Source organism: Pristis pectinata, chromosome 6 (genome assembly GCF_009764475.1).
Source record: "Pristis pectinata isolate sPriPec2 chromosome 6, sPriPec2.1.pri, whole genome shotgun sequence".
NCBI classification, from domain to species: domain Eukaryota; kingdom Metazoa; phylum Chordata; class Chondrichthyes; order Rhinopristiformes; family Pristidae; genus Pristis; species Pristis pectinata.
This window is the reverse complement of record NC_067410.1, coordinates 31,111,638-31,129,155: the sequence shown is the minus strand read 5'-3', so window position 1 is coordinate 31,129,155 and position 17,518 is coordinate 31,111,638. Positions and strand designations below refer to the sequence as shown.

Sequence of the window (17,518 nt, the reverse complement as noted above, 5' to 3'; positions counted from 1 at the left end):
GTGATCCTGTACATTGTAGCCTCCATACCGGGCTGTGATGCAACCAGTCAGAATGCTCTCGACCATACATTTATCAAAATTTGTAAGTCTTTGGTGACATACTGAATCTCCTCAAATTCCTAATGAAGTACAGCAGCTGACATGCCTTCTTCACGATTGCATCAATGTGCTGGGCCCAAGATAGATCCTCCGAGATGCTGACACTGAAGAACTTGAAGCTGCTCACCCTTTCCACCACTAACCCTTCAGTGAAGACTGGTGTGTGTTCTCCCGACTTTCCTTCCTGATGTCCACAGTCAATTCCTTGGTCTTGCTGATGTTGAGTGCGAGGTTATTATTGCGATACCACTCAACTGGCCGACCCATGTCATTCTTGAATGCCTCCTCGTCGCCACCTGAGATTCTACCAACAACAGTGGTGTCATCAGCGACTTTATAGATTGTATTTGAGCTGTGCCTAGTCACAAAGTCATGAGTGTAGAGGGAATAGAGAACTGGGCTAAGCACGCATCCTTGATGTGTACCTGTGTTGATTGTCAGCAAGGAGGAAATGTTATGCCAACCAAGATTCCCATCTGGGATAGTACCATTTCTATGCCAGTTATTTTTAATTGCATTCATTTTGCATCATATTATGATATTCCAATTCAAGTAGTACATTGGCATAATGTTTGTTTTTCCATTATCAGCAATTCTCACTCTAAAAATGAGTCAGGACGCAAATGACAGAAATAGACTTCATGCTGGACTTGAAAAGAAACACAGTGTTGATATGAAGAACCCAAAATGCCTTGTTACCAAGCATTAAATTTGAGGCATTTGATAAGACCAAAACACACAGGAGCAAAATTATGTCATTTGGCCCATCAAGTCTGCTCTACCATTCAATCATGGCTGATTTATTTTTCCCTCTCAACTTCCTTCTCCTGCCTTCTCCCCGTAACCTTTGACTCCCTTACTAATCAAGAACCTATTAACCGCCGCTTTAAATGTACCCAATGACTTGGCCTCCAAAATCATCTGTTGCAATGAATTCAACAGATTCACCACCCTCTGGCTAAATAAATCTCTCATCTCAGTTCTAAAGGGATGTCCTTTTATTCTGAGGCTGTGCCCTCTGGTCCTAGGCTCTCCCATGACCGAAACACCCTCCCCACATCTACTGATAGCTCTTCCCTTCAAGAGAATCCACAATGGGACAGATCTATTTTCCCTTGCTTGCAAACTCACATATACTGCCATTTCAAAATGGACATACAAACTCAATATATATATAAAACACATGGCAGTTTTGTGGAACATAGAGCCCTTTACATGCATTCATTTGGTCTGCCAGAAATACTACTTGAAGAATAGATGTGGTGCATAAAAGAAATTTATCTCAGCCCAGTTGCACTTAAACACAAAGTAATTAGCCAAAGATGCATTCATGTCGTTCATAACAAGCTATGCTTTTGCAGAATGTTGCTGAAATACCACTGGTAGTTTACTCATAAATATTCCATTTTAAGAACTGCTAAAACACCTCGTCAAAAACAAATGTGGATGTGAAAGTGCCTGCTGCTGAATGTTAGAAACATGCCTTTTAACCATCTCTGTACAATTCCATTAACATTTGATCCTGATGTTCCTGCTCTGATCCGGGTAGCACAGAAAGGCTGCTGCCTCACATTGCCAGTAAGTCCAGGTTCGATCCTGATCTGTGGTGCAATCTGTGTGGAGTTTGCATGCTCTTACTGTGATGGCATGGGTTTGTTCCAGGTGCACTGGTTTCCTCCCACATCCCAAAGATATGCAGGCTGGTAGTTTAATTGGCCATGATAAATTGCCCCTGGTGTACAGGTAGGTAGTAGAGAGGAGTTGATGGAAACGCAAGGAGATTTGGTCGCAGGGAATGGGATTGCTCTGCAAGTCAGCATAGATTCAACAGCCTCCTTTGTCATAAGGAAATACAAAGTATGGAATCCTCCCTTTTGCTCCATTCCACCTCCAGTGTGGTTTTGATAAAAAGTTACCTCTGCACCTGGGCTTTGATACTCTGAAGAAATGCATTACGCAAATCTAGAACTAATGACCGTTTTCTAAAAGGAACCTTGCAGTACTGTTTTTATTACACTGATATCCAGCTGTTCCTTCTCATGGGATCTGCTCCATTTTATTACTCCTTAAATAAAATAATATAACCTGTTGTAACATTTGTAATCTGTTAACACATTAGAATGGTCAATGTTAAGTCCAGAACCTTAGCAACACTGCAAATGGGAGATAAAACTAAAAATTCATGTGTGCAAAAATAAAAAGCTGTGCCATTCATGCATCTCTAAGCCAACATGTAAAATCAATAAACAACAAAAGAAAGTTTTCCTGTAAAGTTAACCTTATGAGTACTGACCATTCCTTGAGATAACTGTGATCTACCATATGGTCGACTTGACGGAAACATTTCACTAACCAAGTAGATTTTGCTCCATATATTTTTGAAAATACATTGACACAAAAAGAACACCAACACTTCTCTTGACCACTGAATATGAAGCAGCTTTGTTACTGTCAATAATGTTAATAACTTTTTCAAAAGAATTACCAAAGAGAAATGGAGAACTATGTGGGAGGGAAGGGTTAGATTGATCTTAGAGCAGGATAAAATGTCAGCACAACATTGTGGGCCGAAGGGCCTGTACTGTGCTGTAGTGTTCTATGTTCAGATTTTTCTTTTGTTTAGTGGCAGATTTTTTTTCAATAAATGGTATTATAAACCAGCTTCCTTACATATTCTAATCAACTTTGCTGCTGTTTCAGACAAGTTAAATGCTTCTCCCTTCTCGATGCTGCCTGACCTATTGAGTATTTCCAACATTTTCAAATTTTCAATACCTGCAGTTTTTTGCTTTGAAGAATGTTTTGATTTCAGAGACCTCTTCCCCAATGAATTGTTAACAACCATTATGCTTTCTTGACTATCAAACTTAAAAGCAATTGCTGTAATAATTTTGATTATCTATGTCTTCACACGAAAAGCATATACATTTCCTTCTGAGTGTTGGAAATGCAATATATGGCACTATCCAGTCTATACTTCATGTACATTTTCCTGATCAGTTAATAATTTATCTTTTAATGTTCTGTAAGCTTATCAGTATTTGATGAGGTCGGCTTGAATTTTAGATCATTCCATAAGACTCCCCATATGCTTCTAGTCAGCAGCATTTGCTGATTCAGCATCAAAAACTCAATTTAATGCAAGGAGATAAAGTTAAGGCTAATTAATCAGATGTTGTGGATCATTGTACTCATTACACCCAACTTGAGAATTTTTTCCAAAAATCTTTAATCATTTATAAATAAATGTATTAAAATTAACAAAGTGACTAGATGGTAAGAGAGTAAACCTAGCTTTCAAATTCCAGACAACCCAGTTTTAAAAGTGTTTACACATTCCAATGTGTTGGCTTGTCCCCAGTATTTTGTGCCAACGTGGTCACTGTTCACTTGTCTGTAGCATTATGTTTGCACAAGAGGAGATTTGATTCGTGAGGTATTGAAGAACTGTCGACGGAACCACACTCAAGTACGATGAAAGAATGAAAATTTTATCGAAGTGGAAGAAGATTTCAGAATATAGAAGTGGCCACATTATTGTTTCATTTGTAGAATAAATCAATGGTGTTTGCCCTGATGAAAATGAAGCAAATATTTCCAAGTCTTTGGAAGTCTCTTCCTCAAAGGACAGTAGAGGCAGTCTTTGAATATTTTTTTAAGGCAGCAGTGGATAGATCCTTGATTAGCACGGGTAAAAGTTTACTGGGAAAGGTGGGAATACAGAGTGGAGGTTACCATCAAATCAGTCATGACCTTGCTGAATGTGGAACTGGCTTGAGCCCTCTTGTCCTTAATTTGTACATTTATATTTAGAGGTAAAAGACTTGAGTGAGAAGACAAGGGCTCCGTCACCGTTCAACACAAATATTTTATCTCCTCAAACAACTCCCAGTATACAGCAAGATCTTCTCATATTTAACAAGCTTAAAAACAAGTAACAACGGACCATTATTCTCTCATTTAGTTTGAAAACCAACTGAATTTTATTCTCCATTAATTCCCTTGTTGGTCACTTGAAGGAACAAACTAGCTGCAAAAAAACTGAATAAATGGGAATACAGCCACTGTAAACTGCGTAATTTGGTGCATGTAGTTTGTCACTATAATTGGCAATTAGCCACAATGCATGTGCAGTCCTCGAACAATTGTTAATACCAACATTTTTCAAGGTCTTAGCAGTTTAGACAATTGTTCTGTGCAATAAATACACAGAACAAAAGTCATCATCAGGCCATGATTTTGCACAGGCAGCATTCAGAATTATTGTAGCGGTAATTATGGAGCAGGCAGTAAACACAAGATGTTGGAAAGTCATAGTAAACCAGTTGGCATCGCTAAACAGAAGTGTTTGGGCTACTCTTCAATACTTATAATGGATTTTAATGGATTAATTAAAACCAGATGGACACGGAGTTCTACGAGGGGCAGGGGATAAATCAGCAGTTGTGGACATTGCAATGACAAAAGGGAGAAAGTCCTCTGGGCAGGCTTTTAAACGAGTTAGGAAAATAATTGGGGTAAAAAAAAAAGTCAACAGAATAACCTTGCTTAAAAGTAGCAAAACAGGAAGCTGGTGCAGAAAAATACACGATTGGAGAAGTGCTGTAAGAGGGAGAGAGGATAACAGGGGAGAGGCTGTGAAAGGAGCAGTGGTGGTGGGGTGGGTAGGGGAAAAGTGATACTTGTGTCAAGATGGACTGTCTGCACCAAAAGAGCCACAAACAATATTCTCACTGAAATTTACTTGTACTGTTGATGAAGGATTAAACTAATTGGCAAGAAGTGGGGAAGCCAAAGGTATCAGTAAGGAGATCAGAATATGCATTGTATATATTGTAAGCAAGCAAATTAGATAGATTGCCATTTGCAAATTGAGGAAATAGTAAGCGAACAAGAGAGTATTAGATTTTATATGTTGACACCTGTGGTGTAATCATTGACAAATGAGAAATTATAATGTCATTGCATTGAGAAATGGTCAAAGACCAGGAATGGGGTCTTATTATTCCTGGTTACCAAAGAGTCAGCATTTACAGAAGAGGAAAGTGGGCATTAAGGGATTGATTAAGGTAGACACTGCAGTACTAAATAGGATCAAGTCAAGTTGTTACGCTTCTGGAAGTTTTTTTTTGATGCCCCAAACTGTGACAACAGATTGATGGAATTTGCCAAAGAATTTGCTCAAAGGCTGTAATTAAAAAGTAAAATTAGAAGTTATTAATTACTGTAATATTGCCATGGTAAACAGAGGGTAGGGAAAACAACTTAGCAGAGTTTTCAATCTAAATGAATCTAGTCCAAGGAGAAAGGAAGTAGTTAGCGTAACGATATTACAGCACCAGCGATCGGGGTTCAATTCCGGCCACTGTCTGTAAGGAGTTTGTACATTTTCCCCATGACTGCGTGAGTTTCCTCCAGGTGCTCCGGTTTCCTCCCACATCCCTGAAGACGTAAGGATTGACATGGGTGTAATTGGGCGGTGCAGGCTCATTTGGCCAGCAGGGCTGTTACCATGCTGTATAAAATAAGTTTAAAAAAAGTTTAAAGTAGTAGTAATTCTGGGAAATAGAATACAACAGGTGAAGTTTATTGCAGGAGGAGATTACATGGCTAATATTAGTTAAGGGCCACTATGGAAAGAGACTAGAAAATATTGAAGGTAAAATGCTCAACTGCAGAAGAACCAACAGTATTAATTTGAAACACCAAGCACAATGATATTAGAAAAAGTGATTGCAGGATATCAGTGATGAATTGATCTGTATGATCAGTTTGTAAGACAAGCTTTTCACTGTACCTTGGTACAAGTGACAATAATAAACCAATACCAATAATGAAGAGCATTCAATGAGAAAGTTCAGATACAAACCAGCCACATTCCTTTGAAAAGCAAAACTGAAGTTAAAATAAAAGCTATAAACAAAACAGAACAAAGGTTTGTGATAAATATCTACAGCAAGATTGATTTCATAACCATTATTATAAAGATATGTGAATTAAGAAAACTAACTAGGAAAGAAAAGCTTCAAAAAATAGATCAACAGTCAACACAGAACAGGACCAAAAAAAAATTAACAAGGGGAAAAGTTGGGCCTTTAAAATTTTAAATTAATATTTTCCCTCAATCATTAAAATGAAAGTAAATGGTATGAAGGTTTAAATAAAAAATAAAGGTTGCAATTGCATGGGATGATAAAAATATCGAAAGGAATAATACTACTGAGAATTACTAATTCACCTGGTCACAATGGAATGCATCTGAGACTGCAAAATGCAAACGTGGCAATAATATAGCAGATGATCATAATCTTGCAATTTTTGTTGTATAGCTTAAGGACACAAGGGCTATGAATGTTATGCCACCATTCAAGAAAGGATATAGATAGCAATGCACCAAAAAACTGCAGAAGACCAGTTAGCATCAATGTTAGAGGTTAGTGGAAATCATCATCAAGAATAAAATAAATTTACAGTAGGAAAGGGATAAGTTTATCAAGCTGAGCCAGCGTGTCTTTAAAAGAGACAAATTGTGATTGATCGAACTCGACTGAATTCATTGATGAGACAGGCAAGAAAGTTCAGCACTTGCATGAACTATTGAAAGGACCTTCAGAAGGTAATTGATCTATTGCTAGAAAAGAGGCTCATTAGGAAAAGAGAAGCCCATGAAATTAAGAGTAAAGTGTTGATATGGTTCGGGAGGCAGTGAGCTGATGTTTATCAGTGCAGAGTTTAAGCTTGCAGTGGTGTCCCAGTGTCACTAACTCCAATTTTTTTTTAAATATAAAGTTGACTCAGGTATAGGGAGAAGCAGTGCAATATTTGCAGGTAATATTAAGTTTTGCAGCCGTGTAGACCTAGATGTGAATAAGCTTTAAGTTAGCAGACACGGTGGTATAACAAGCAGGTGCATGTTCCACAACTCAGAAAAACTGAAGGCCTTAAAGAACAGTTTACATTAAACACAATGTTCCAAGGGATGAGGGAGTAAGCTCTAAGAGGCGAGTCAAGTCAGTCATCAAGCTCAGAAACATAACCTTCGGCCCACCACGTTTATGACAGCCATTAAGTACATATCTATACAAATCCAATTTACCAGCACTTGGCCAACAGCCTTCTATGCCATGACAGTTGAAGGCATCTAAATACTGCAAGATGTTGTACCTGCCTCCATCATCCCTTCAGGCAATGAGTTCCAGATTTCAACCACCCTCTGGATGAAAAAGCTCTTCTTTAAATCTAAATCTCCTACTCCTCAACCTTAAAGCCATGTCCTCTGGACATAGACACGTCTACTAGGGGAAAAAAGTCTCTCACTATTTGCTCTATCCAGACTTATCATCATTTTGAATACCTCATTCAGGGACCACCTCAGCCTTTACCACTCCAAAAGGAACAAACTTAAAACATCCAGCTTCACTTCTTAGCCTGAACTGCTCCATCCGGGAAACATCCCAATGCATCTTGATTGCACCTTCTCCAGTACAATCACATGCTTCCTTTAATGCAACAACCGAAACTGCACATAATGCTGAGGTGTTATCTGTCAGTGGACTTCCAGAACATCGGACCCAAAAATGTGAAATTATTGGCAAAAGCTAGAAGGGAGAGAAAGAGAAATATCTTAACTCAAGGAGTTTCACAGCTTACAGGCACGTGCTGTAGTTTTGCATAGGACTGCTAACAAAGCCCAAGTCCATCTTGAATTACATCTTTTAAATAGCATTTTTACAATCTTTCTGATTTGAAAAACTATTAGAAAATATAACTCCTTATACTAGGACACAACTGAACATTAATCGGCAGAATTTCAGTCCACAATTCACTACCTTCCAAAGACCAGGTTGTCTGAAAATACGGAGAATTAGCCTTGAAAGCCGCTATTCTCCAACAAAAGTTCCACCTACAAAAGCATCTTCAGCATTAAGCAGGACTAGCAAGACAATGGGATAGATTTTGAAGAAAGTCTAAAGGATGACAGAGTGGTCAAACAGTTTAAAGTGGGAATTTCAAAGTCAAAGGCCTGGATGGGTGAAAATACAGCTCACCTTTAATGGGTCAACAGGAGTGAGGTCTGTGCAAGAGAAGAACAGAAGCCTGGTATTTTCCAGTTTGGCAGGCAACTCATTGCTCAATAGATTAAAGACTGTTGTAGGTGTTTGCTCAAGCCAAGCCTTTGCATATTAAAAATAAATGGGTTAACTGGACTTATTCTTCTCATTTTGATGTTACTCATATTTCCTTATGACATAGGAGGAAGCCATACATCCTATTGAGTTTGCACTAACCCTCCTAGCAATCCCATCAACCCCATTCATTTCCCCATAACCTACTATCTCTCACATACTCATTAACTTCTCCCATCGTACACCTAAATGAAGGGTAATTTACAGTGGTCAACTGACCTTGCAACATGCATGTCTTTGTGATATAGGAGGAAACAAAACTGCCCAGGAGAAACACATGCAGTCACAGGAGGAATATGCAGACTTGAAACAGTTAGCACCAGAGATCAGGATCGACCCAGGTTGCTGGAACAGTCAAGCTGCAGCACTACTTGTCCACCATTGTATCACCCATAGTTCCCAGTTTGAAACCCAACTACCACAGAAATGTAACTGAACAGAATGAAACACAATAAATGCACAGTTTGAGTCATCTTGTAAACTTAAGAAATGTATTGTTCTTGATCATGTCAATGTTTTTCCATACCACGAAAAAATCATCGAAGCATTACTTTATAAGGAAAAAACAGGCATTGTCTTTTTTTTATATAAATGCAAAGTATTTTGTTTCAAGCAGCTTTTTGCATCCAAAAATTTGTGGATGAGTTGACATGCCAAGTTAAATGCTTGCCAATTGCTTTGCCTTGTCATGTCATACAGTATTTTCTAGCATGTCCTCAGGGAGAATAAGGTTTATAAATGCAAGTAAGCGATTCACTTCAACTTGACAAATGAGCTCTCCAGAAATACATACATGGAATACAAATGAAGTTAAACCAGAATAAGGGTTCATGAGAAATACAGTGCTGAAAGAAATACTGCAGCACAGTATAATAACCCTATTGAGGTTCACTTTGGCATCAAAACATTTTAGACAGTTTCTGCAATACAATGAAAGATTCTGCACACTAGAAATTATCCCCATATAATTAGGACATTGGCCAACTCTTCATTGTATTGTATGTAATAATCTACAATACTCAAATATGCACAAGTGAAACTCTTTTTATGTTTGATTCTATGCATCTTGTTCCTGACTACTTGTCCCAAACTGGGACAGCTGGGTCCTGGAGCCAGAATCTGGGTGTAATAATAGTCATTGAAATGATTATGCATGTTGAAATACTTGAAGTCACTATTTTGAAATCAATGTATAAAATGACCCCAGCACACCTGAAAATAAGTAAGTCAAAAGCTGAAGGAAGACAAACACCAAATAATTACACACAGCTCCACTTTGACATTAATTACTTTCGGATAAAAAACATGATATTCATTTATGTTATCCACAGAAAAAATAGACCATGCCACATAATTCAACATCAGTAAAAGTCCCAAAGTATGACAGAGCCAGAATTTGACTTAGTCACCACCAGTTAAATCAATCATCCCAAACAGCTATTGTGCATTACAGCATATAAATGCATCCTGCAACTCTTTATAAACAATACTCGGGGCAACTTAATATATTAAAGCAAAAAAAATGTAAATGCATCAAATATCCCATTTTCTTAGAAATGTAGAGCAAAGCAAGTGTGACATAAAGCCTATTACTCTTATGCTTGTCGAGGTGCATTAACTTCCAGTCTGACAACTATTCAACTGCGAAATTTTCAGCCACATTTTCAAATCCCTTCATAGCCTCTTTATCTCTGGAACCTGCTCCAGCCCTGTAACCCTCAGATCTCTGTATTCTGCCAATTTAGGTCTTATTTGCTCAACCCAAATTTAAAAATTGAATTATTAGCTTTCAGCTGCCTCGCCCTAGGTTCCAAATTCTCTTTCTAACTCTTCTAAAAAAAACTTTTTAAGATGCTCCTTCAAACCACCTTCTTTTGCCAAATTTTTGGTCATCTGTCCCAATAGCTCAGTATTACATCATATATATTAGTGACAGTACAAAAAAAACCCACATTAAATCCAATACTCTTTCATCCAATTCCATCAACGGATCCTTCTACCCCATTCATTCTTGCTTGTATATTTATTTGCCCCTTAAATCCATCTATGCTATTCACTTTACCCACCTTGTAATTAAAACTATGCTAATAGCAAGTTCTACATTTCACCTATTTCTTGGGTGAAGTTTGTTCCCAAAGTATCGGGAAAAACTAAAAGGGTTTTTTTTAATATTTAAGGCAACTGGTTCTCGTCTTCTCAACAAATAAAACCTTTTCCCTTCCTCAACAAATCCTTTCACAGTCTTGAAGACCTATAGCAGGTCATCTCCTCCAAATTCTCTTTAAGAGCCCGAGCCAGTTCAATGCCACCCCACCTCCCAACCCACCCCCCCACAACCGAATTGAAATAATCCCTAGATTTAGCATTGAGTAAATCTGTTGTTTTATTTTAAATCTTCCCCAGTGCAACCCTATGTTATTACATGACGTAACTGTTCACTGCAACCCTCCTCCAAATATGATGCAAACAATATTCCATGCAAATGCTATTGACAACTCCTCTCAAGTACCAAAGATCATTTTTTCCAGTTTAAAAGCATTGTTAAAGATACCAATTTTTTTTTAACATCGGCTCATTTTAAACTTTAATATGGAGTGTAATAATTCAGAACTCACCACCTCCCCCAGAGAAGCAGCAAACATATGTAGAAGTGGAGCCTTTTTTGTAGAAATCTGAGGACCCAGCATAGATTTTGTGCACTCGTAGGTAACAAAGAAAAGAGCAGCTGAAATTAATAATATACCAAAGATAAAGATTACAACCAGTGGAAAATTGAAGAGTTATCAAATTGCTCTAAAAAAATTCCAGTACACACATAGAACAAATGATCATTTATTCAAATGACCTTGAACATTTTGTGAATAACTCATTTAAATTTGCAATCTTATAACTGCTCAAATGTGCATCTATTATATCATTAAAACATAAAGCACGAAAAATTTCACTTTCAGTACAAGATACTGGCTTTTTAATTTAATTCTAGACACTGAATTTGGCATATGTCATGCAAAAGCTTGATGACATATATACCATTATAAACTAGCACTATTTAACATCAACTTCTTGTTCCAAAGTAGTGGTCTTTTCTTTGAATCAGGGATATCACTATAATGCTGGTGCTATCAGGATAGTGTTAAACTGAAAGTTAGCAATGAAAGAACAATGACCTGAATGGCTTTGGACTTATCTTTCATATTTTTCTTATGCGAGAAAGAGCAGGAAATAGACACAAGAAAATCTTTAATTACATCAGATTAATTTGCTCTCGCAGCACTTTTTTTAAATAATGATTGAGCAGACTCTGCAATATATTTTTAAACAAGTTATCTCCAATCTTCAAGGGAGTTGCAAACAAAAAATAATCTGACAAGTCAGAGCATAAAATTATGGGAAGCACATCAATACGAGAGATGAAACGTAAATCTTAATTGTTCTAAATTCTACAAATTGTTCTAATTCTAAACTTGGAGTAATTTAAAAGAAAAATATGCACACACACACAAGAATTGAACACAGCCACATCCTGAAGGATTACCAACTTTCTGCCTGCATATGACAGAAAACTAAGCATGATTAACCTTGAAAAGCATGCAAGCAAGGAGCACAAGTCTCAGACACATGTTAACCTGGCGGTTAGTGTGGATGAAGGCTGTTACAAACTTTACTTAAAAGGCAGTTGAAAGTTTCACAAGAATAGTTGCAGCATTATGATGGATAATATTACAATCACAGTTCAGTCATCTGAGAAAATCACTAGTAAACCAAGAGGGGGCACATTGGTGCTTTGAGAGTCTTTGATCACAGCATGATAATACACACCACTGCTGCACAGAAGCAACTGAACATCATCAAATGCAACGTAATTTTATTTAGAAATGTTAACAACTAAATGGAAGGTAATTTGTAACACATTTTCAACAGCTTATCCAAATGGAATATATAATAGAAAATTGATATGAAATCAAAATGCTCCTTTAAAGTAATTGCCTCAAATAAGTTTTCTTGTTAAATGTGTTCTCTTTAGCCTCGACTCGGACCATCTTGGAGTTGAGTTCAAGGCCAGAAATTTAAATTTGAGCACAATGTCAGCTACACATTACTGTAGTACTTGAAGATAGCTGGATTATCAAATGAAATTCAAAACACAAATCCATTGCTGTCTTCAGGTCGATGTAAATAAATCCTATGGCACAACTGTGGAACAAAAGAAAAGTATCATGAGATCGATTCAAAAGAACGGAGAGTTCTATTGGTATTTTTGCCATGATCAAGAACACATCACCTGGTCATTTATCACATTTTTGTTTGTGGGACCTGATGAGTAAATTATTGCCACTTTTCCAAATATTACAACACGGGCTAAAATTAAATCAAATATACAAATACTTTGAGAAATTCAGTATATGAGTGGACCCAACAAAAGCTTTTGTACATTTCAAAAGCTTTTCTAAGAGGTATTAAGGAGAAAATCTCTTCACTGAAGAGAGAAACAGCTATATACACAGTGCCATTTGTAGAGATCATGAATTTGGGATGTCGTGGTGCTTGGGCAATTTGTTGCAGTGTTGATCCCATAACTGGCACACACCACAGTCACTGTGTGGTGAGGGTGGACATTTCTACTGCTGAAGGTTGTGGATAGTGTATGGATCTGACTGATTTATTATGGATGGTATTGAACTCTTGGAAATATTTATTGTTTGTCACCTTGTGTGTTACCAATATTAATTGCCCCTTATTACCACATGGTTGAACATCATCCAGATCTTGGTGCATTGGTGTTCTTCATACAAACAAGCAGCAAATGCAGCTAAAGACTGAGCAATCAGAACATTTTTATTTCTGACCTTATGGCAGCAGGAAGATCACTGGTAAAGCAACTGAAGACATTGGACTCAAGACACTGGCATGCTGAACTATGGTAACAAAATCTTGGCACTGAATGGACTGGCCAACAACAATTACCCGTGAAGCAGATACCACTCTGGCCAAAGGTCACCCTCCCACCCCCAGCCCTGCATGACCTCAATCCACATGCAAGACAAATGCTAAAGTGCAATCAAGAGCCGCCACTTTGATCTCTGGATTTCAGCTATTTAGTCCACGTCTGGGCTATGACTGCGAGGAACATCTGGTGCCGAGTGGTCCTGACAACATCCAAACTAAGCAGGGCACACAGAGGAGTACTGTAAGTGCCACAACAGCACTGCCAACAGTAATCATCAGCAAATCAATTGATGGTGAGAAAAGATTGATGGGGCCATGATTAGACAAATTGGATTTGTCCGGCTTTCCATGTGCAAGACAAACTTAGCAATTTTCCACATTAACAGTTAAGTGCTCATGTTGTATCTGTTTGACTTGAAATGTTGAGAGTTTTGCGGCACAAATCTTCAGCAAAGTAGCTGCATGCTTGGAATCCCATAGATTTTGTTGTACCCAATGTGTTGAGCTGTTTTGTGATTTTGTGGGCAATAAATCAAACTTACAAGAACACTGGAACTATTATAAATGGGAGCTCAGGTGAGGATCAAAGAAGATCATCCACTCAGCGCTTCTGGCTGAATATGGTTGCACTTCCTTTCACCATGAATTTTCAAAGACATGCTAGGCTCTTTCATCTTTGAGGACAGACGTTTATGGAATCCACCACATTTAAGGGTGGGCCTGCCAGGCTTCAATTGCTGGAATCACTTAGCTCTGTCTATACCATGCTGCCTCTCCTCAGAATCTTGCACTGTAGTTTTTTTTAAGATATGGTTGATGCTGCCCCTGGCATATCCTCCTACACTCCTCAATAAACTAGTATCTGTTATCTGGATTGATGATAATGGTACACTAACTGATGGACCAGACTACAAGATTACAGATTGTAGAAATATAATTCTGCTGGTGACAATGCACAGCAGCTCAGTTTTGAAAGGGGAGATGAGATTTGAATCCACCCCATTTACCACAAGGGTGACACTTCACAATACACTGGAGAATTTTGTCATGTCAAAGACAGGACAACTATTAAACAAAGAAATCACAGCAAGCAATGCAATGTCAAAAATTAATCACCCAGCAGTAAAGAAATAAAACATACATTTCAATACTGACATAGCTGATAAGCAGAGTTCAAAATATTTGCAAAAAAGACATATTAATTTATTTGTAATTGTATTAGCTTCCAAGTTTTTGGCAGAAGTGTCTTCTGGAACTTAAGGTGCTGTCTTCACCAATTTCATAAAATTGAAACAAAATGCCCTTCTGAATGAAAAATGTTTGAAAGACAGAATAATCTGAATACACTGGGTAAGTGGTGTCTACAGTTAAATGTGGAATAAACTCAAAATTTTACATAACCATGCCATATCTATTATATTTATCAAATGTGATTCACTTTAAAAATTGTTGATTGCAATTATTATTAACTGGAAAAATTAAGGGGTAAAACTGCTCATTTTCTATTTTACTAACTTCAAATAGCTCCAAAAGGGTGCTGTCATAACCTTTAGCCCCATGCAACACATGCCATTTCAAAATGCAACGACAAGATTTCTACCATGGGCATGGTGGGCAATCTGATTGAAAATTACAGTAGTGCGATTCAAAAATTTCTACTCATTTGTTTAGCTGCAATTGTAAAATCTCCCATGAAACAGCATTATAGGTAACATTTAGAACATACACTTGCATTGAAAATATTCCTTGATCTAAGAGTGGCAAGCTGAAACAGCCTTAATAATATGATTACCATAAAAAATAAGTTTCCTTTAACCATTGTGCCTATTGCATTATCCATGACAAACTTGATATTAAAAAAAGCACTGAAAATGACAAGAAAATATTTTGAATTATTTATAACTTCCTTGTGTGCATGGTTTCAGTAAATGAATTAACTTGCAACATTTAATCCTTTCCAAAGAGAGAACTGGTGTCCTGGCCATTTTAAAATGAAATATCATTCATTCATAGACACTCTCCTGCCTAATTAATTTAATCATGGGCAGGGTCTGCAGCCAAATCAGTGGCTTTAAAACCACTGCAAAGAATGGGACAACTTATGCTGGAAGTAAACCAAAGAAATCAGAATACAATAACGCAGGTAGTAGCCATTCAGCCCATCAAATATGCAATGGCTCCTTTGAATAGCAATTCACTTCGTATCAATCTCTATTTCTTCAAAACACCAATTCCACACCATACACATCCCTGAAGTATTTATCCAATTCCTTTTTTTGATGCTCAGATTGAATCTTTTATCACCATGCTTTCAGGTTGTGCATTCATATATTAACCAACTGCTTATGTAGTCCTTTGCAATTTTACCAATCACTTAAAGCTAAGCTAGAAAATCTGGGCAGTGAATTTATATCAGGTTAGACCTGGCTCATGTTCACTCCATAAAATTCAAGGGAGAGCAATGGTCCCAAGGGAAACAGTCAAGTTTCAGGTAATTTACATGATATGATAAAAGTATTTAGTTGTTAAGTTTAAAATATACTTTATTATTTACCTGTTTATAAGTGTTATAATTAATAGCTTGATTAACTTTCAATAACATCTAAAAATAAAGGAAGATCAGAGCCTTTCACAGCATTCAAAATTGTTTTGACAGTTTTAACGATGCATAAGCTTTGGGATATAGCTTAACCAGGTGAAAGCATTTTGAGGACAGACCATGCCATTTCCAGTGAGAAGGCCCTGCATGCCACAGAATTTCATCTATTAGGTGTCAGCTCTGGGGACCAAGCTGTTTCTGCAGTGAGTGCAGGGGGCCAGCTCAAATAGCCCAGGCTGAACCACCTTAGGGAGTTTTATAGTCAGACTGCATGTTATTCACCACTGGTACACATCATGTCTTCCTTGTGATCACTAGGGAGATTGCAAGGTGTTCCCTAGTGCACTTTAATCAGAAATCTCAATATCAGGTTTATTATCGCTGACCTAGCTGATCTGGAAATTTGCTGTTTTGCACTACCAGTACAGTGCAAAGACATAATTTACAAAAATAAATAAATAGTGCGGAAAAAAAGGAATAACGAGGTCGTGCTCATGGGTTCACAGACCATTCAGAAATCTGATGGAGGAGCAGCAGAATCTGTTTCTGAATCGTTGAGAGTGGGTCTTCAGGTTCCGAACCCTCCTCCCTGACATAACGAGAAGAGAGCATGTCCTGGACAGTAAGGGTCCTTAGCGATAGATGCAGACTTCTTGAGGCACTGCTTCTTGAAGGTGTGCTCGATGGTGGGGAGGGTTGTGCCTGTGATGGAGCTGGCTGAGTCTACAACCCTCTGCAGCCTCTACATTGGAGCCTCCATACCAGGCTGTGATGCAACCAGTCGGAATACTCTCCACAGTACATCTATAGAAATTTACTATCTCCCAATTTTTCTCCAACAGTATCAATGTCAGCATTATAGAACTTCTCCCATCCCCAGTACTTTGCTAAAGTTTCAAGATTGTAACCAGTTGTACAAAAGTCACACAAAGCTATGTAGAATTTAATAATAAAATTAACCACAAAAAAAATTACTCCCCCCCCAAACATTCACACTAACAAATGTGCTTTCAACAAGGTTGGAAGGCACAGTTTGGGAACACAATGAAGACATGTGTCTCCATAATACATTCTTCAAATACTTGTTAATTATGCCTCCTAAGAACTGAACCAACGCGAGTTAAACATTGCTGACAGCTGCAGGTTGAGCAATGCAAGCTCTTTCGAATGACCAGCGTATCAATCTACATGTTTAAGAAACAGCTAACATGTTGATCTACGAGTGCTTAAATGCAATGCTAACCATGAGAAAAACAGGTTTAATTTGATAAGATGGCTCTAACTTGTGACCTTTGCAGTTAATTAGACAACGCTAGTCACTACAGAGAAGCATTAAAATTCACTGTTACAGGAATGAAATTCTATCGGATGCTTCTCCAAATTGTTAGTTAATGGGCAAGTGACATTTGAAGATGGCTGATAAATTACGATTTTTTTCTTGTTCAACTTTATTATGTGCTGTGATTGTTTAACAGTAATAGAACAAACTCTCAGAAAACACAGATTTTATGCACCAACTTGAATTAAATACGGTGGACCAGCAATACACATTTGAGGTCATGAAGAATACCTCACGAAAATCATCCCTTTTATTGCAATAGCAGCAATTACCTAGAAATTGTATATCTAGCTAGGTTGAAGACAGCTAAACCTGCCTTTGGTGACAACGTGATAGCCAGCTAGAAAG

At 37.7% G+C, this 17,518-nt stretch overlaps 1 protein-coding gene across 2 annotated transcripts in view; it reads right to left on the bottom strand.

Annotated features, from left to right (window-relative positions):
- Positions 1-17,518, bottom strand: part of slc25a26 (solute carrier family 25 member 26) — a 189,511-nt gene that overhangs the window by 163,552 nt on the left and 8,441 nt on the right. For both annotated transcript variants that reach the window (XR_007956485.1, XM_052017929.1), the window contains exon 3: positions 10,901-11,010. Coding sequence is in view for 1 of the 2 variants with exons in the window: in XM_052017929.1 (XP_051873889.1) it covers positions 10,901-11,010 (110 nt within the window). In the remaining variant the exon portion in view is untranslated. The remainder of the gene's footprint in view (positions 1-10,900; positions 11,011-17,518) is intronic.